This window comes from Lontra canadensis, unplaced genomic scaffold, assembly GCF_010015895.1.
Source record: "Lontra canadensis isolate GAN:19392208 unplaced genomic scaffold, GSC_riverotter_1.0 scaffold22, whole genome shotgun sequence".
Classification (NCBI taxonomy): Eukaryota; Metazoa; Chordata; class Mammalia; order Carnivora; family Mustelidae; genus Lontra; species Lontra canadensis.
The window spans coordinates 13,545,761-13,565,896 of NW_022631016.1; the positions used below are offsets into that span (position 1 = coordinate 13,545,761).

The following is a 20,136-nucleotide window of genomic DNA, read 5'->3' on the forward strand; positions in this document are numbered from 1 at the left end:
TGGATTACTTCATCTTCCTTTGCAGCGTGGAGAGAGCCCATGTGACAGATTACCTCATTGGTGCTGATCAGAAAATTCCTGGCTGATGGGATAACCCCATATTTCTAGGGGAGGTTGAAACTGCAGTTAGCTTAGGTGTTCAGGCCTGGTTTGGGGACTTGGCCTAGCATAAGTGACTCCCTTTGGGACCTGTGGTTTTCTTTTTAACAAGGTAAAAGAAGGTAAATGAAAATTTGCTGAACACCTACTGTGTGTCATGAACCAAACTTTTATTCTGTCCTGCAAATACTCTGTTTAATGCTATGAACAACCTCCCCCACCCCCTTTTTTTAACCTTTCAAAGAGGAGGTTGAGTTTGCTGAGGCTAACTAACTTCCTTGTCCAAGTTCACATAGCCGGCCTTGGCCTGCTGGTCCCGTTGCCCACAGGCTTTCTCTCACATAGTGTATGGGATTGGGGCTCAGGACTCCTGGGTGAGCCATGAAAGTCCATTTGAAGTAAAAGAAGAAAACCTGTTTTCTAAGGACATAAAATGGATGCTTTTGAAAACAGTAAGTACCCTCTCAGAGGGAGGGCTGCAAACTTGAACCACAGCTGAAGCCTGAGTTCTGTAAGGAGGGAGTTTACAGAGCCCTCTGGCTACTGGAGTGTGTTCTTCCTCAGCCTGTGGCAGAAGTTGCTGGAGCCACAAAGGACCCCCTGAAGCGTGGTGTAGGCCTAGGGGCTTCTCTGCAATGGATAAAACCCGCCCTTGGGGCAGGAGCCTTGCCCTTCTCTTCGGGCTGCCTCATCTGTGGCTGAACAGTGGTTTGGATGAGGGTGTTAGAGGAGGTGGGGGCAATTGGCCCCCGGGAGTTTCTGGGTGGGACGCTAAGTCCTGATTATCGGGACATATTCATGATTCTGATAGCATAGAGAACTCAGATGGCTCAGGAGTCCCTAAGACTTCCTTGGGGCTGATACCACCCTGTTTTCTGCACCCTTACTTCTAGGCTAGACCCTGCTAGGTAGGAGTCCTTAATCATGCTGGTCTTTGGGATTTTCGTGTTGCAGTTTATGCAGATGATGCAAAAGCCTTCAGTGACTCAGTGTCGGTGCAGACCCCGTCTGTCTGTGTTGCTCAGTGAGTGGCCCCTGAACCACTGGCTTCAGGTTTACCAGGTCAACTTGTGAAAAAAGTTGATGCTTAGGATCCATAAGGGTCTGGAGATAAAACACCTAGGGGACACAGTTTGGGGTGTGTGTGGGGGGGATATACTGCCATTTATGGAGGGGGGGCTACATTACAAAGCACATTAAATGTCACACTATGTTGTTTAAACTCAACATTACAGGGATGCCTGGGTGGCTTAGTTGGTTAAGCATCAGCCTTTGCCTCAATTCATGATCCCAGGATTCTGGGATCGAGTCCTCCATCAGGCTCCTGCCTAGGGGAGCCTGCTTCTCCCTCTCCTTGTGCATGCTTTCTCTTTCTCTCTCTCTCTCACAAATAAATCAAATCTTAAAAATAAATTAACTCAGCATTGCAGTAGCCTCTTGAAAAGAAACCCAGAGAATCCCGTTCATTTGTGCATTAATATGTACGTTCTTAATTCACCAAAGGTTTACTAAACCCTGATTTGTCTTATGCTAAAGCCTAACATCAAGACAAAAAGCGAATCCTTTGTTGAAAAATCAAGGACATGTATATAATATTTTAGAATGGTTTTCCTTGAAAATGATTAAAATATGAAATCGCTTCAGAATTAGAAATACTACATTCACTATTGGTGCCAGAACCAAAAGATACATTAAAATGTCAAAATGTGGCCATTTTAAGTGGCCATAAAAAGTGTGAACCAGCCCTTTATGACTGGAGATAGAAAATCCTGGAAATAGAACTGCGGTTACTCCCTGAGTGGGTGCACCTCCTCCCACCCTTGGCTACCAGTCAGTCTTTGTCCGGCAGACTCCATTGAGTGAGTCTCTAATGGCTCCAAGCCCAGGATGGTCTTGTCTAGTTCACCAGTAGGCTGCGAAAATATCTCAACTTCTGGAAGGGTTTTTTGTTTGTTTTTTTTCTCCCTGCGCTTTATTTAATTCTCTCTTGAGAGTCTTAAATTAGTTGCAGCGATAGGACATATTAGTTTCCCAGGTCTGTGGATGGGAGGAGTGGCCCAGGATTGATCTTAGTTTGCATTTCCTGAGTTGGTTGTGGGTTCACTTACCAGCTTTATTGATCGAAAGAACAGGTGATTCCTATAAAGTCCAGCGTTAGCATGCTGGAAATAGGGCTTTTGAAAGGACTGCTCGTTAAGTGCACATAAATAATGATACAAATGTGCAGCAGACCAGGAAGGTATTTAACTATTGACGAGAATGAATAATGCATGTTTTCTGATAGTGTCTGCTGCAAGTGGCAGGATGTTTTAAACGGGAGGAAGAAAGCCCTCCTAAGGTCTGCATTTGGTCAACGCTATATTCAAAGACAATCTTAACCGTCATTGGTTATATTTATAGAGCCATCATCAGTTTGGTTTTATGGTTAAGCTTTGTAGAATCAATAGGAGGTATACTTTGAATCTGAAAAAATGGTTTCTCCAGTATGCATATAGCAGCTTCAAAGATAATCTGGCCAATGTTTTTGCAGTGATTTGTGTATTCTCCTTGATGATGAGATGAGTGCTAGCGCCATAGAATTGGCCATCATGGATGATGTCTGGAACGTGGCCGTGTCTCATTTAATGGAACGGACATTTCAGTTACGATTCAGCGTACTTACATCCACAGCTAAGTGAAAGCTGAGTTTATAGAACTGAATTTATACTCATGGTTCTTTCCTTTTATAAGTTTGTAATTTGAAAATTGCATGTTTCGGTGTGTAGTAAGTAGGCAATACTTATCGGGCATCCATCGTGAATTAACCTTAACACAAAGTCTTTGTTCTGGGGTTTTCAGATATATGTTGAATAAATTTAAAGACAGCCTTTGAGGTCAGTGCTTGAAGTAAGGCTGGTTCTGTTCTACTGGTAAAACTCCCTACGCAGTACAACAGAATAGAAATGAGGTAAGCAGGGATGTTACTGGTAAATACCACAGACGGATGGCTCATTAAAGACCCAAGACCAGATTGCGTGATCAGGAAAACTAAGTGTGGCGAGGTGGTTCTGAAGAATTGATGTCCTTTTTACATCTCCATGGAGAATCAGTGTCTAGAGACCCAAATGTGCATTCCCTTATCCCATGCCCTTTTATAATGCAGCAAGCGTCGCTGCTTGACTTTTGCCCATCAAATCATTTCGCAGTAAGACCTCCCCAGATTTAGAGGTCACTGTGTTTGTCCTTTAGCATTTTAGTTGATGAAATGTCTGTCCTTTTCCTCCTTGCACTTGAGAAATCCTAAATGTTGTTAAATGAAAGAAGCTAAGTGATAAGATAAATGACTAGACAAATACAGACCTGAAATGCTAGAAAGATAACTGTATTTCAGATGCTCATGATTTAACATTTACTGTAGAGAGATCTTACTGAGATCTTAGCGAATCTTTTTTCTGGAATAAATCACACTGACCGTATTCACTTGAAAGAAAGTGATATGGATGCAGAGTCTGGGTGCACTGTTGGGCTTGGATTTGCCCTCACTCCTCTTTCTCTTCCTTCCCATCTGTCTAGTAAATAAACTTGGTTTTTTTGACTAACTTTCTGACTCTTCCAGAACCTTGAACTATCAGTGATTTCTCCTCCTTGTTGCTACTTGAGCTTCTTTGTTTATTCTTTTTCTTTTCCCATCTCCCCTTAGGTATTTGCAGTTCTTCCCAGTCCTTGTAAACTCCATCTTGACAAAATTGCAAATTCTTGACTTCTTCCTTCCTTGAGCAGCACTCTTTCATGTTGACCATTGTGGATGGTCTGTGGCTCCTCCTACACTCTCTGAGCCCTTCCTCAGAGACATTTGTCCTCACCCCTCTACCTGGGTCACTCCAGAGTTAGCAGCTCACAAGTTGTCACCTGATCAAATTGCACAATTTCTGTCCTTATCTCTCTTAACCTTTTAGCAGCGGCACAGAAAACCTCCAGGCTGCTTCTTAAAGTCCTCTGTCCCTTTGCTTTCTGAGCCGTAGACTTTTCCTCCTTTGCCAGCTACTTTTAAGAGCTCATGTTCTACTTTCTCACCTAAATACCAACATTCTGTTAGACCTTTATAGTTTTATATTCCACCCCCACCCCCCCCAACCCTCAGGTAGATACATCCTCCCCATCTCCTAAATCTCCAGAGGGTTTTCTTAAAAATCTCAGGTGGACCTTCCTGGTTTTCACATACATACTTTCTGCGTTGCCATCTTCATCTACAGATAGCATAGCCATCTTTCAAGGCCATTTGTCGTGGTGGCTGACACTTCAGGTGAGGCAGTCTGCTTGGGTTCAATACCCATGTCCAGGCGGGTAATTACATAATGGTCCCAGGTGAGCTGTTCACCTGCACCCTGCCTTCATTTCCTCAGGGTAAAGTGGAGGTAGTAATAATTCCTTCCTCCTAGGATTGATGAGGCAGCTATAATGAGTTCATATACATAGAAATTAAATAGTAAGAGTTCTTGGTAGAGTAAGTACTGTGTGTGTAAGTACTTTCCGTATTTCTACCATCTCAGACCCCTTTTTCTCTATAAAATATTCCTGATGCCCTGACTGGGATGAAAGACTATCTTTTGGGGGAAAACTCTTGTTTTTCACTCTCTTAAAACACTTCACATCCTCTCATTTTAATTGTCTCTGTATGTCTTCTCTCTCCTGCAAGGCTAGAGGAGGCATTTTGTTGACTTGTCCCTGTGCATGGCTTCTTATACTTGTTTATACTTCAAAAAACTTATTTTTTCCATTAAAGTCAAGTCTATTTTTCTAGAATAATTTCTGAACATCTGAAGTTTTTGAGGCCACTCTGCATGGTGGATTTTTTTTTATTTTTTAAGATTTTCTTTTTAAGCAATCTCTGCACCCAACGTGGGGCTAGAACTCACAAACCTGAAATCAAAAGTTGCATGCTCCACCTACTGAGCCAGCCAGCTGCCCCTGTCTGTTGGGTTTTTGGTGCGAGATTTCCAAAGATAACTTGAGGATGCTTCTAGTCTGTACTTCATGAAGGAGAATAATGGAGAAGTCACTTGTGGTTCATTTTCTTTTGTAGCTGACACCTTTCTGGTTTTGTAGGTCCAACTCTTCTTAATCAACTCTTCGGTGGGAAAATTGGGTTGTAAAAGTATGATTGTGTCTGTCCTTTTTTCCAAATATTTCTTGCACATTTTTATAATAACACTTTTCAGTGCTTTCTATTATGGCGGGAATAAATCATCTTAAATGTTGTAGAAACTTGGACATATGTTGACAATTCTTACGGTTCCCTGTCCCCAAAGGACATTCCCATCACCTCCGTGGTGGTGATGTTACAAGTTGCTGAATAGAGGCTTTGACTGAACCAGACACCAAGAACAATAATTTCAACAGTGGATATTATCACCAGGCATTGATAAAGCCTCACAGCAAATCAGCTGTGACCAAGTGTACTCTGGTAGGAATACCAAAGACACACATAGGCTATAGGGTCTTTATTTCAGGTTTTCTCTTTTAGAATAAAAGTTGTGACTATTTCAAAGAAAATGAATAGTCAATTTGCTGATACTCGAAATTGTTGGACATAACCAAATAAATGCTCTCATTCCTCTCTTCTTACTGAATAAAGCTTTTGAGTTTGTTATGTTTCTTCGTTCTTTGTAAATTCTTTCTTAAAAGGCCATTTCCCACCTGCTGCCTTCCTCTAATCCTAACGTTTGCTTCAGCTGGATTTGGCCAATAATTTGGATTTTTTTTGTGTGTCTGGAGTCATTATAAACCCAGTTGGCCTCGTGAAGAGTTCATTTGCAAATGAAATTCACAAGTCAGCTCTGACTTTATCGGTTCCTTTAAGAAAAATCAATCCTGGATTGCTTTGTTCATCCACCTGTTGAAGCTTTGCAGCCCTTAATTCACAATTGCTTATTCAAGGATACAGTTTACCATATGCTCTGGCCATACATTTACCTTGTCAGGAAACATCGATCCTTTCTCAGCATCCTTGTGAAGCAGATACATTTTCTTCTGATTGTAAAATGGAAACAAAATTTAAAAAAGACGGGTTTGTACTGGTCCCGTCCTGAAGCAGCAGTCAAACCAGCAATGCCAGTGCTGTTTCTGACCTACTGTGCCGTATTCGTGGAGTTCTGCTCTATCGATGGAGCCGTCTTCATTGTAATCTGTTTGCAATCTTCCTTCGAAATCCTTTTCCCTTGGTTCTAGGGGAAATGGTAAGTTAATCCAGACTTGGCATTTTCAAATCAAGACTTGGCAGTGGATGGGACCTTTGTGTGATTCAAACTGTCCTACATAGGAGGTGCCTAGGTATTAGAGAAGGAAGACATAAATAGGATAGCGTGTGAAGTTGTGAATATCGTAACTTCGGGGTCATATGGGAGAAAATTTGTATCGGCCGTATTTTTTTATTTGGTTCTCTATACCAGTTAAGTATACCAGTTATTTTCATTGTCCTAGAATTATGGTGGTGTTCACTGGCAGAGCAACAAAAGTGTGAAAATAATGCTAATAAGACATGGAATTGAGTGATATCGTGGAGTATGTAGTAATCGTAGAAAGAATACAGTGCATGTAGGCCCCTGTGGTTTTGATGTGGTTAATGCATGGAAACTGTGTCATCATGCAAGGTTGCATTTTCTGAAGAGGGACAGTGGTATAATCGGGGCTTGCATTTTTGTTCCAAAGACTTGCGCAACACTAATGGATATAACCAACACTGTGCTACTGAAATAAAGATTCAAAGATCACAAGTGGTGACTCTCTGCATATTAAAACATCTAAAATTCAGTAAGTGGGCTAAGATAAATATTAACAGTTAACTACCAATAATTTTGCTTGCCACCAAGGTGCAGACGGATTCTTGAAAGCTGTTTGGACATGGTGGGAAATGAGCAAAAATGGGTGAAGGGGTGCGGGGGATACAGGCTTCCAGTTACTGGATGGGTGAGTCTTGGGGATGAAAAGTATAGCATTTGGAATATAGTCGGTGGTATTGTTAATCGTGTTGCGTGGCGGCAGATGGCAGCTACACAAGGGATGAGCACAGCTAATGTGTAGACTTGTCAAATCACTATGTTGTACACCAGAAACTAATGTACCGTTGTATTCCAGCTATCAACTACAATGAAAAAAAGCATCTGGGAACTGTGAGGCATAAAAAAAAAATGTTTTTCAATTCAAAATAAAAAAAAAATACAGCAAAATAGAGATGAAGTGTCCCTCACTATGTAGAGGAAGAAAGCAAAGCTTGGGAGAGAGGAATTCATCGGGTAACACAGCTACCCTAAAAACACGCAGCCTATTTCTTATCACTGAAGTCTGTTCTGATGGCAGTGGGACTGTGGGGTTGAGAAGAATGTTCTGGAAAAAATAAAAAAGCAAACTATTAGGATGACCCAGGTGTCCGGAGGGACTTTCCTGGGGTGGCTGGTGGGCATGTTACTTAGACTTGCCTCAAAGGACTGAAATGTCAAAGTCAGCCCTGACAATACTATGGTTTCGTCTGCTTAGAACTCCTTTTTGATCTAACATTTCTCTTTTTCTCTTTCACCTGCACCCAACCAGACTATTCAGGAAGTGTTTAATTTCAGGGACTAAAGACAGGAAAGCATAAATGATAGCTCCCAGAAACCCAACATTTCACTGGGAAGCCATAGGAACAGCTCAGCTCCATCGGGGTTAAAATAGTGATAGATGCTCTCCAGGTAAGGAGGGCTGTGCCTTCCTTTGTTTTAAAACAGGCAGTTTTTTTTGACTGAAATGGAAGATGGTTGGGATGAAGCCATGTGTTTTTCCTTGGTAGCAGCCATATAGGATTTGGGAACCTCAATTCTGGTAGAGGGAGAGCTGTCTTCTGTCTATGGAAGCTGTTGAACACTAAGTCACATCAGGGGCTCCGCTCACCACAGCAACTGGTGTCTGCCAGATTGCGCTCCTTTCTGAGCACCAGAGAACAGAGGAGCTATTTTAAGGGGCTTCCTGATTTAGAATGCCTTTGCTTTAGCTTCCATGCATAATAGAGTCAAGGTATAAATCCTGTACAGCTGGGTGTTCTCATTCTTAGGTGCCCTGGAGGTGTCCTGCTAGGGAAGCTTGCAGGACAGAACATTTGGCTTTAGTTTCCGTAAGTTAAAAATGCAGAAAGAGATTGGATCTGGTGGAGGAGTAGATTTTCAGAAAAAACATTATATGGAAGCTGGAGAGAGACTTTATTCAAAATGAAAAATGTTCTGTCTTGCCTGTCTCATTTCGCTGTTGCTCTTGCTCTCTCTTTCATCTGAAGATAATGAACCTTGGCCCTTACTGTGTTTAAAATCACCATGACCTCATGCTGATATTCCCAAAGCAGAGTTGGCATTTACTATCTATACCTGGTCTGAACTCTTTCCCGACTTACAGACTCAAAAAAAAAAAAAAAAAAATCTTCTAAAATATTGCTTTCTGGTAGCTTTGTAAAAATGGTGGTATGTCCTGGTTTTGTCTTGTGTGACTTTTCCATGACAATAAATGTAGAAATGAATTATCCCCTGAGTGGTGGGGGGGAAGCTATTCATGAGAGATGTCATAGATAAAACTGTTTAATGAAGTTACGAACTTGTAAGAGAATCTGGAAAAGATCTGGACCTTCACAAACAAATTGAATTTTTTTTTCCCTTGGAAGAAATGTTCCATATTTCTGTGCCCAACTAAAGATAAAACCAACAAAAATGGTTCTACCCAAAGTAAGTGGTATAATTGATTGGTGACGGTAGTGCTTATGTGTTAAGCTCTTCGATTTCTCAAAGGAAAAGAGAAGGAGTCTTCAGAGAAAACCTTCAACTCTGGCAAAATGTAGACCTTTTTTTTTTTTAGTACTGGACAATCTTAATATTTATTCTGTCTCAAGAATTAAACCTACGTTTTTCCATAAAATTCAAGGTAGCTCCCCCCACCCCCCATGAGATCAGCCTAGGTTTAAGCAGAATTGTCCTGTATATTTTAAATACCTCTTGCCAGCTCTTGGGTATGAAGGTGTTTGTGGTTAGGAGCTTGAGAATTTTAGCACTTACTGAAGAAGAAGTGAATCTAATCACTGCTTAGATCATTTTTCTCACCCGTAGCAAGTGGGTGAAAACTGGTTTCTGGCAGACAAAATAGATTTTGTCAGGAGGCCACACATGACTAAGCGCTTAGTGTTAGTGTCCTATGAAACAGTATAATCTTGCTTTAGAAGGAAGGCAAGTCCTCCATTTACACTGAGCAGTGTTCCTGAAGGATTTGCAAACACTGTTGGTATTGGCTTATTCTGGATGAAGCCATGGGGATGATGGCAAGAAAATAATTTTATGTTTTACAAAAACATTTTAAAAAATACTTATTTATTTCAAAATGAGAGCGAGAGCAGGGAAAGGGGCAGAGAGTCTTAAATAGACTCTGCACTGAGCATGGAGGGCCATCTTATCACCCTGGGGCGCCATTTTATCATCCTGAGATCATGACCTGAGCCGAAACCAAGAGTGTGACCCTTAACCAACTGCACCACCCAGGAACCCTATAAATGCTTTTTATATACAGGAAACAGGTTCTTTAATTAGACTTAGATACTGCTGAATTTATATATATGTGATATATTTAAGTAAGCTCTGTACCCATCATGGGACTTGAACTCATGACTCTGAGATCAAAAGGCACAAGCTCTACTGACTGAGTCAGCCACATGCCCCTGGATTTATATATTTGAATGGTTTTCACATGATACAGGATGGGATTAGGAAATTGTTCTAATTTGGCTTCTCAGGCTTGGTAATCATTTTATGTCACTGTCTTCCTATTTAAGTCACTGACCTTTTTTCTGAGGGTTACGTACTGTTCTAGCAAATTGGACCCAAGAACTCTTCCAACATGGTTTTTCTCAATATTTCTACACAACACTTGACTGAATGTTGTGTTAGTTTGAGGAACTTGTGATGGATCCTCTGTAGACTGACTTAAATTCTGTTGAAAAGCTAGTTTTCAATTATCTTTAGCATTGCATAAAAGGGAAGATGGCTAGCATTTGATAATTTTTAGAAAATGCTCCTTCTTAGAGTGTGGCATAGGGCAAATCTTGCCAAGCAGGACCACCAGTGGTTGGTAGATGACCCGTCAAAAGTAGGTCAAGGGGAACAACAGAGTATCTTCTGTAAATAAAACACTACAAAATAGTTCTGCATGAGCAAAGCCAAAGAAACATTATTTTTCTGACAGTTATGTCTTTATCTGACATGTTTTCAGTGTTAAGTTCCATTCCCACTCAATACTTAAGAGGTGAAACGTTCTGAAAACATTTCCTAATGTAATCGAAGGGGCACCTGGGTGGCTCACTCAGTTAAGCCTCCACCTCTTGATTTTGGCTCAGGTCATGACCTCAATATTGTGGGCTTAACCCCTAAAATGGGCTCCTCGCCCAAGAGGGAGTCCACTGGCGATTCTTTCTCTATCCCTCCCCCTGTTCTCTCTCTTTCCAAAAGAAATGAATCTTTAAAATAATGGAATTGAAGACATCAGAAAATACTTTTTTGATAAATATTTGGATTTATAAAAATAAAATTTTATTTCTAATTTTTAACAGGCGTCACATATGTTGAAATTACTGTGTATTTATCATATAGATATGTACAAGGAAATCAGTTATAGCAGTAAGCCAGCTGATTGTTGATTTAATCTTCAGGGTGCAAGATGGTGTAATTTTTTATGGTAATAATTAGCGGGCATTCGAACTTTATTGTCTTAGGATGTTCCCGCTGCTCTAAGAGAGTACCATAGACTGGTGGCTTCTAAACAACAGAAATTTATTTCTCATATATTTCTTATAGTTCTGGGAGTGGGGAGTCTAATATCAGGAAGTAGCATGGTCAGATTCTGGCGAAGACCCTTTTCTGAGTTGGAAAATGCCAACTTCTTGTTGTGTCCTTACCATTATGGAAGGGGCTAGGGAGATCTGTGGGGTTTCTTATAAAAAAGGGCACCACTCCCATTCATGAAGGTTCCACCCTCATGACTTGAGCACCTCCCAAAGGTCCCACCTCCTAGTATCATCACCTTGGGCATTAGTTTTCAACTTAACGAATTTGGGGAGGATACAAACATTCAGAATATTGATCATAACGCATTTTTCACACACACTAGTATTTTGTTAGTGTCACAAGCATTCATAAAATACACACGCACACACACACACATAACATCCCCCACCCCCAAGAATGAACTTTAAATATCTTCATTTTACTGAGTAGGAAATTTGAGACCCAGAGGGGAAGGTGATTTGTTAGAGTCTTAAACAAATTACTTACAGCTGGGACTAGCACTCAGCATACTTGCCATTTTTAGCAAACTTCATATTGAGTGCTAGGTGGTTTGTTTTTGACACATCTTAAAAGATTCATAATGTATTTAATTTTTTTCTAAATGACATTTGTCCTTTGCCTTTCTGCCTTTATTTTCTCAAAATGAGAGACTAAATTTTAATTGAGAGGCTATACTGAACATAGATTGGTTTGTTTTAAGGTAAGAAAATTCTAAGTGCGTATCAGGAAAGTTTTGGATGAGCTGATCACATTAGATCACACATTGCAAGAATTGTTGTTTAATGAATTCTGGATTGAATTCAGCTTGTACAGAGGTGATTCCAACCTCCATGTATCCTGGCGGTTGTGTCTACAAAATAAATATGATTTAGATGATTTTCAGTGGCTAAGGAACATCTTCCATGTTCCTTGACAGGCTTCCTAGAGCGAAAGTAAAAAAGAATTAAAGAACTCTGTAGGGGAAATCATCTCTATCAGAGTATGTTGATTACAGCATAACCTTTCAGATGATTTCTTGGCCTTAATCCCCCAAAGAAATTTTTCATGTTAAATTTAAGTGCTCAAGAGTCATTCATTTTTTTAGGTTTGCTATAGTAGTGATGTATAGGATCCCATTATATATATATAATGTGAAAAGAAAATATGGTACCCAACTTAATAGTTGCACATTAGCTTGAAAACAGGATTTTGTTTTACAAGAAAAAAGATACTTGGGGCTCCTGGGTGGCTCAGTTGGTTAAGCGTCTGTCTTCTGCTTAGGTCATGATCCTAAGGTCCTGGAATCTAGCCCTCTCTCTCTTGCTTCTCCCTCTCCCCCTTGCTCATGCTCTCGCTCTCTCACTTGCTTGCTCTCTCAGATAAATAAAACCTTAAACAAAAAAAAGTGCTTGTCAGCTTTAAGGCTCAACAGAATATTTGCTTTGAGAAAGAATTAAAACCCGATTTTTAGTCCATTTTGTTATTTAACTTTAGGTACTTATTTCTGAGGCCAAAACCTATCACCTTACCTTGTCTACCTAACTAGGGAGTTGGTTTTTTGTGTGTCTTCCTTCACCTGAAGATGTTAGAGAAACACACCTTTGGAATTTTCATGAAAGTTCCTGAATACACACTGTCCTTTATTATTAGGAAAAGTCATTAGCTGCCAATAAACAAAGGCAAGTTGTGTCAGAAATGAGTGTGTAGGGGCGCCTGGATGGCTCATTCATTAAGCATCTGCCTTCTGCTCAGGTCATGATCCGAGGGTCCTGGGATTAAGCCTAGCATCAGAGGCTCCCTGCTCAGTGTGAAGTCTGCTTCTCCCTCTCCCCCTCCCCCTGCTTGTGTTCGCTCTCTCACTGTGTCTCAGTCAAATAAATAAGTAAAATCCTTACCACCACCACCACCCCCCGCCCCCGCCCAAAAAAAGAAAAGAAAAGAAATGAGTGTATAGTGTAAGCTAACAACAGGGCTGTGAGGTCAGTGTCGGGAGGTGGTGGGTGTGGATACGGGCTCTGAGTTCCCCGACCCAGGAGAACCCTTAGAGAATTCAGCACCATTGGTCCCTCCTCTACTCTTTTATGGCCTCCCTTCTGGCCTCCCACTTCCTATGCCAGGTTTCTTTGATAAGTGCACAATGCCAGAGTGACCCTTTCTCTCCTCCCTTCACCAAAAAGCAGGACTTCAGTTTCTCTGAATATTTGTTTATATCCTAATGGAATTAATTAACTAGAAAAAGGTCTGGTTTTCTAAGAGTGGGGGAATAAGTACAGGACAGCTGTGGGACCTAAGTTAGGACCTTCAAAATATTAAAGTATTGGTACTTTATAAAAGAAAAAATTCCTCTGCAGAAAGTAGGAAAAAAGGGGAGGGGGAGGCATTTGATGGTGTTCCCTTGCTCAGTTTTTGCTAAGATGTGGGTCAGGCTTGTTGCCTTGTGCATATTTAATAGGCAGTAAATGAGTTTCAACGGCAGAATTTGGGTTCTATCTTCATCCTCATGACTGAAATGGATTTTCCCTTGTTTTTCTGGAACAAATGAAGAGGTAGTGGGAAGATGAAATATTTCTTCTGTGGTCGCTCTAGTATGAGCTCAAATTTGGAGGATGGAGATTTGCTGGCTAGTCTATAGGCAGCATGGTGACAGCATATAAATGCACCAGCTTCCTTTCCACGTGCACTCCGTCAGCAGGAGCAAGCTTGGGATACACATAGAAAAAATCTTCATGATGACACTTAAAAATATTTTTAAATATTCTTTTAATTACAGCGCTTCTCAGACCTGATCATAGAGCTTGTGTGTTCTCAGCCCAATGTTCTACCTTCTCTTGGGATTTACGAGGATAGAACTACCTAAGAATTGCAAAATTAAATGATGGGGAAAGGAATTAACATACATTGCAGGCCCATGAAATGGCAAACATTGTCCTGATGCCTCATGTTAAATTCTTGTAAGGTTGACATTTTGTGCTGTACAGGAAGTGAGAGGACAGAGTTTAAGTAGACTTGCCCAAAGATTCAGGGCAGGTACACTGGGGAGATGGGATTCATAGCAACACGTTATAGGAGTCACCCATGAGGCAACATGCACATACTCCATGAAATAATTCTTGTCCAGAATTTTCCAGATTACACACAGAGAAGTTCTCTCTCTGTTGTTGTTGACTGTTAAGTTATTTTCTATGCCAACATGAAGACCTAAGTCTATAGTTTTGGTCCTTGTGGCATCAAATTACCTTGTAATTTTAAAGGACAGCTCTGGAGTTTGCTTTTGCTTTCTTTTGACATGCTTTAACTACGAGATCAACTTAAGTGTTGGGTTATTATATCATCAACACATGGAGCTTAGTTCAGTCCATCAGCGTGGGTCGTGTTTTAATGGCTAGTGAGTGTCCCAGATGTGGAGAAATGCAAAAGGTAGTCTCAGCCTTCACTGTAGCTCAGATTGAGGTTTAAGTGACTTCCAAGGTGGGTTATTTGTTGCTGAGGTTTTGTTTTTTAACTGCCTTTTTTTTTTTTTTAACTTAGATGTTTGAACTTAAAACTTTCTATACCAGCTAATTTCCTTCAAAATTAGAAGTAATAGATATGAGAGAAATGGTTAAAATCTGTGCCCATTGCTCTCCTTATTTCTTACGGATACTGATACAAAGCTCCACTGACAAATGGGGCGATAACAAGGTTAGGGGCAGAGAGTACCTAAAGTTCTGTGTCCATCATTCACTTGGCGATGTCTTGAGTTCTGAGTCACCCCACATCTGTGTGCACCAACCTTGTGACCCAGGGTGGGTAACATTTCTGAGATGAGCTCTATCCTGTTACCGGCTTGTTCATGATGTTGCCTTTGACCTCCTGGATGATGCCTTCTCACCTTAATTCTGTTGGATTTGACCTTTTCCTTAATGATACTGCCCCATGAACTCCGCTAGTTAGAATTTCCATATGGGTAAAATGAGCATGCTAATGGTAAATGTACTACCTTATGGTACTGTAGAGAAGATTAAATAAAATAATTTAGAAATGTGTTCAGGATTAGGATTGTGCTTGACACTCAGAAAACCATTAATAGATGTTAAATTGTAATTTTAATTTACTCCTGCATATAGGCAAGGTTTTCGCCCATATTATCTTGGGAAAAACCGGACTACCTTGCTTTTCCAGGGTTCTCGTGGATTCTATAAGCCTGCCTCTGATACCCCACTGCAACTTACAGAAGAAAATTAGCAAAGAGCAGGGTGTTTATTAACTTTGTGTTTGAAAAACAAATAAGGATAGAGACTTTATTTACAACTTTATGATATATATTCATTTCCAACCCAGAAATGAATCGCAGCTGGGCCTAAAGGATAGAAAGTGTCCCTGACTGTGTTTCCGAAAACCAGTTTTAGTAACATAGGTTTTAGGTTTGTAAACCAACATGACTTTAAGCCTCTGGGGATGGCCGTATAGAATTTTTTGCTGTGTGTGTCAGAAAGAGGCACTCCTGTTATGTACAGAATGTACACCACATTTACACTTTGTCTTCTGTAATTTGTAAGTTGGTGTATGGGTTTCTACTACAGAATGGGAGAATATATACAAAGAGCAGAGCTGTCAGGTTTTCTTGTTTCTTAGCTCTAACCTAATGTACCAGAATATATCTCAAAATGTCAGAGCTGAAATTACTTTTGACATTCGTGCACACTGGTAATTAACTGAGTTGTAAACTATTTAAAACACTGGTCCAATTTATTTCTTTGTATTTTCATTTTTGCTTTGTGATTGCTTATGAGATTAAAGTATATTTAATTGTATTTTACCATATGTATTTGCCCCCACTTCCAAGGGAAAAATAACTCAAAATTAAGTCAAATAGAACCCATTGGGTATCTGAAGTGGGTTATGACCAAAAACCATTCCTCTTTTTTTTTTTTTTTTAAGAGATATAAGAGAAATTCTTTCAGAACATAATAAAGGCCTTCCTTCAGACTTAGAACATTATTTTGGTCATCTTTCTGCTTACTGCTTTTTTCTTCCTCCAACGTTAAAGGCATTCCAGACAGGAAATTCACATATGGGGTGGAAATTAGCAGATTGAGACAAATTTTGACTGAAGAATAGTGCTCTCCTACCTAACACCCAGCTTATTTAAAAATAAGATAAATGTAGATTATTTCACTCTCATGAATCATGCATGGTTCCAAGAAGTGTAAAGAATAAAATTTTCTGTTCTAAATGGATGACTTTAAAAAAAAAAAAAAAGGTTACTGGTCAATAAGAACTTCATAACTCAACCCAGAGTCCTCCTTCACCTAGGACAGAACCAGGTCAACTGTCACTTGTACTCCACTGGGCCCCAGGGCAAGGCTCTCTCTCTCCTGGTCTTTTCTTAATGGTGGGGACTAAAGAATCTTGGCATTGGATCTCTTCCATGCTTCATCAAGGAGAAGCAGCAGATTTTCCTCTGAAGAGCAATAGTTCCTGGGGGTTCCCACTGATAAATGATGGTTAATGACCATTTTATTAGTTTGAATTCTAATCAGGTAATTGACCATGAGGGACATTTTTATATTGCTATAGAGTATCTTTTAAGCCAAAAACATCTAAAAAAGCAATGAATACAAGTCTGACACAACTAACCAACTAAATGTAGCTAGAGACACTATCTAGGCTTTTTGTGTTTTGGGGGATAGTTTTCTTTTAACTGGTCCTGCTATACTAAGGAGATAGGCCAAACACTACTTGCCTTTGGTCTTTGAAGATATGTGTGCTTATATGAGCAGGTATATGAATAACGGCGTTTCAGAGGAGTTTGTAGTTTGAGACTATTTTCTAGAAATTGGTGACAGCTGTGCCATTTCTCGGGAAAGTACTTTAAGATTGTGAAGGCTTCTTCCAGCTCTGCCGTAGGTCTAAAATGGCTGCTTCTGCCATTTTGACATAAGTGCCCCATGCTTCGTGTCTGAGCTGCCCATCAGAAAGCACCTAACAGACACACACCGCTCCACTTCCCCTTACCATGGACAAGCTTAGTATTTAATGACGCATTCTTTGATCTGCGTTTATTACGTCTTCACTTGCTGCAGCTAGACACGCTGCAATCGCGCTCTTTACTTCTTACGATGCACTTTTTAAGAATTTTGGATCGTGGCAAAAGACAGGTACCACCACCTTACCCTGGTCTCCATTTTTGAAGTGTCCCCTTCGGTAGCTTGCTGAGCTCTTCACTTGGTAAGCAGCGGCCGCCTTCAGTTTTCGTGCGTAGCAGCATCGCGGTCCGTTCTGGCCTCGGAAACTAACTACGGTAGACTTGAGGCGTCTCAGAAGTTGCTCTCACAGTTGTGCAGGCGGGGAAGCCCCCCGTGAAGCTGCAGGCCCATGCGGGCTCTGGGGGGTGCTGGCGGTTCTCGGCCTGGCCTCCCCCGGGACGAGGCCTCCCGCGGTGCCGTGCCTGACCGCGCCCCCTTCCCGGCGCGGTCCCCTGGGGAAGGCCCCTCTCCCCGCGCCATCGCCATGGGGGGTGGGCGGCCGGGGGCGGGAGGCGGGGGCACGACACTCCCTCCCGAGCCCGCAGTAACCGCTCTCCGTGTTGTGCCCTGTTGTGCTGTTGCAGAACCGCAAGATGGGAGGCAAACTCAGCAAGAAGAAGAAGGGATACAACGTGAACGATGAGAAGGCCAAGGACAAAGACAAGAAGGCCGAAGGAGCCGGGACCGAAGAGGAGGGAAGCCCGAAGGAGAACGAGACCCAGGCGGCTGCCGAGGCCGCGGAGGTGAAGGAGGCCAAGGAGGAGAAGCCCGACAAGGACGGCCCGGACGCGGCGGCCGGCAAGCCCGAAGACAAGGAAGGCGACAAAGACACGGCGGCCGCCAAGGAAGACGCCCCGAAGGCGGAGCCCGAGCAGACGGAGGGGCCGGCCGAGGGCAAGGCCGAGCCCCCGAAGGCCGAGCCCGAGCCCGCGGCCGGCGACGCCCCCCAGGCTGCGGAGCCCGAGGCGCCCGCGGAGGCCAAGGCGGATGACAAGGGCCCGGAGGCCGGGGAACCCACAAAGACTGAGGCTCCCGCAGCTCCTGCCGCGCAGGAGACGAAAAGCGACGGGGCCCCGGCTTCAGACTCAAAACCCAGCAGCACCGAGGCTGCCCCGTCGTCCAAGGAGAGCCCCGCAGCCACGGAAGCGCCCAGTTCCACGGCCCCGGCCAAGGCCCCGGCCCCCGCAGCCCCCGCAGACGCCGCCGCCGAGGCGCCCGCGGCCAGCGCCGAGCAAACCGTAGCGGTCAAAGAGTAACACGGACACCTCTGAGCCCGGTCCCGCTTCCACCGCCTGTCTCTCTCTCTGTGTCCTCTCTCTGTCTCTCTCTCTCCTCTACTAACTCGTTTCAATTGGAAGTCATGATATGTATTGCCCAAGGAAATAAAAAAAATAAATAAATAAAATAACTAAAAAGGATGCTGTCCCATCAAGGGAGGGAGGGGGTGGGGAGAATCCAAATAGTATTTTTGTGGGGAAATATCTAATATACCTTCAGTCCACGTTCCCAGTCAGTCCTGGATTTTGAGGATCAATGTCTGAAAGTACACATCTTCCGTACCGACTGCTGCCACACGCCCTCCGCCGCCAAGATCCGAATGTTCCTGTCTTCTGCAAGGGGTTGGGAGTGATGCGATTGATTCTGCCCGCGGGGCCTATGCCAAGGCAATCAGATCTTTATGAGAGCAGTATTTTCTGTGTTTTCTTTTTAATTTACAGCTTTTCTTATTTTGATATTTTTTTAATGTTGTGGATGAATGCCAACTTTCAGACAGCCCACTTAGCCTGTCCACGTGTGTATCTTGATGCCAATACTCCATTCTTCCTCCCCAGGTATTTTTGGGAGTAACAAACATTCTCTCATCCTACTTAGCCTCCCTAGATTTCTCATGACGAGTTAATGCATGTCCGTGGTTGGGTGCACCTGTAGTTCTGTTTATTGGTCAGTGGAAATGAGAAAAAAAAAAAAAAAAAAAAAAGTCTGCGTTCATTGCAGTTCTGGTTTCTCTTCCATTCTGTGTCACAGACACCAACACACCACTCATTGGAAAATGGAAAAAAAATAAAAATAAAAAAAAAAACAAAAAAATGTACAATGGATGCATTGAAATTATATGTAATTGTATAAATGGTGCAACAGTAATAAAGTCAAACAATTAAAAAGTAATGAAGACTATTGGTTTTCTTTCACCACCCCATCCTTTCTCCATAATCACCTCAGTAGAGAACAGAATGCTCTGTTGGACCTGTTCTGGTGGTACTTGGGTAGAAAGCAGTGTGCTCATATTTTCTCGAACATTCTGTTTCAACAATTAGCCAGTGGATCAGTGTCCGTATGCTACCTTGCAGAGGCCAAACTGAAAACTGACTATGGCTATGGATAGGCACCCTCTAAAAATGGATGTTATTAATTTACTTAACAGATATTTTGAATAAAACAAGAGGCAGTAAGTGGAGTTGATCTTGAAGGTTGGAAAGAGAATTAGAAGATCCTGTAGAAATACCCCGTGTACGTGCATTGTGAGACCACTGATGATGGTGATACTTTATCCCATTACTTAATCATATTCCTGCAAAGCCTGGAAAGGGCACCCAAGGGCTCTGAGGAGGCAGAACAGCACTGTGAGAACAAGCATCGAACTGGACCTCATGGTGGTCCTGTCCTGGTTTTGTCACTAATGACTTAATATGGCTTCTAAGTCACTAACCTCCAAGCCTCCCTGTTTTACCTACAAGAGGGGAAGGCTTTATGATGGCTAAAGAAAGACTCCTTTCACTTTGGAAGTATTTAGTAGTTTGTGTGTATTCCTGGTGACAATTTTATAGGATGGAGAGACGTTACGTCACCTCCATTCCTTGGTTTCTCCCCCAGAGCTTGCTCGGATTCTGTATATTCTGTAGTTGGGGAAGAGCATGGAGAACCTGGATAATTTTTACTGCGTGTGCACATCGATCTGGAACATAAAAGAAGAAATTGTCTCTTGGATCTCCTGGTAGTCATTGGGTCTTTCCCAGTTGGATTCTAGAAACTACATCTCAGATGTAAAGCTCTTAAAAATGAACTCAACCCTAACATTAAAAAGTTTTTTCGTGACTGAATCAGATAAATGACAGATTTTGCTGGGGAGTGGGATTGGGTGATAATCTGCAATAAATACAGCTTCACACTCTAACATAGAAAATTTTCTGGAGAACTGGGGAAGGGTCAGTACACTGGAATTAATT

General features: G+C 42.0%; 1 protein-coding gene across 2 annotated transcripts in view; it reads left to right on the top strand.

The window, feature by feature from the left end:
* Positions 1 to 19,078, top strand: part of BASP1 (brain abundant membrane attached signal protein 1) — a 54,558-nt gene extending 35,480 nt beyond the window's left edge. For both annotated transcript variants that reach the window (XM_032861899.1, XM_032861898.1), the window contains exon 2: positions 17,497 to 19,078. In XM_032861899.1, the coding sequence (XP_032717790.1) occupies positions 17,506 to 18,168 (663 nt within the window). In that variant the 5' untranslated portion in view covers positions 17,497 to 17,505 and the 3' untranslated portion in view covers positions 18,169 to 19,078. The remainder of the gene's footprint in view (positions 1 to 17,496) is intronic.
* The last annotated feature ends 1,058 nt before the right edge of the window (positions 19,079 to 20,136 follow it).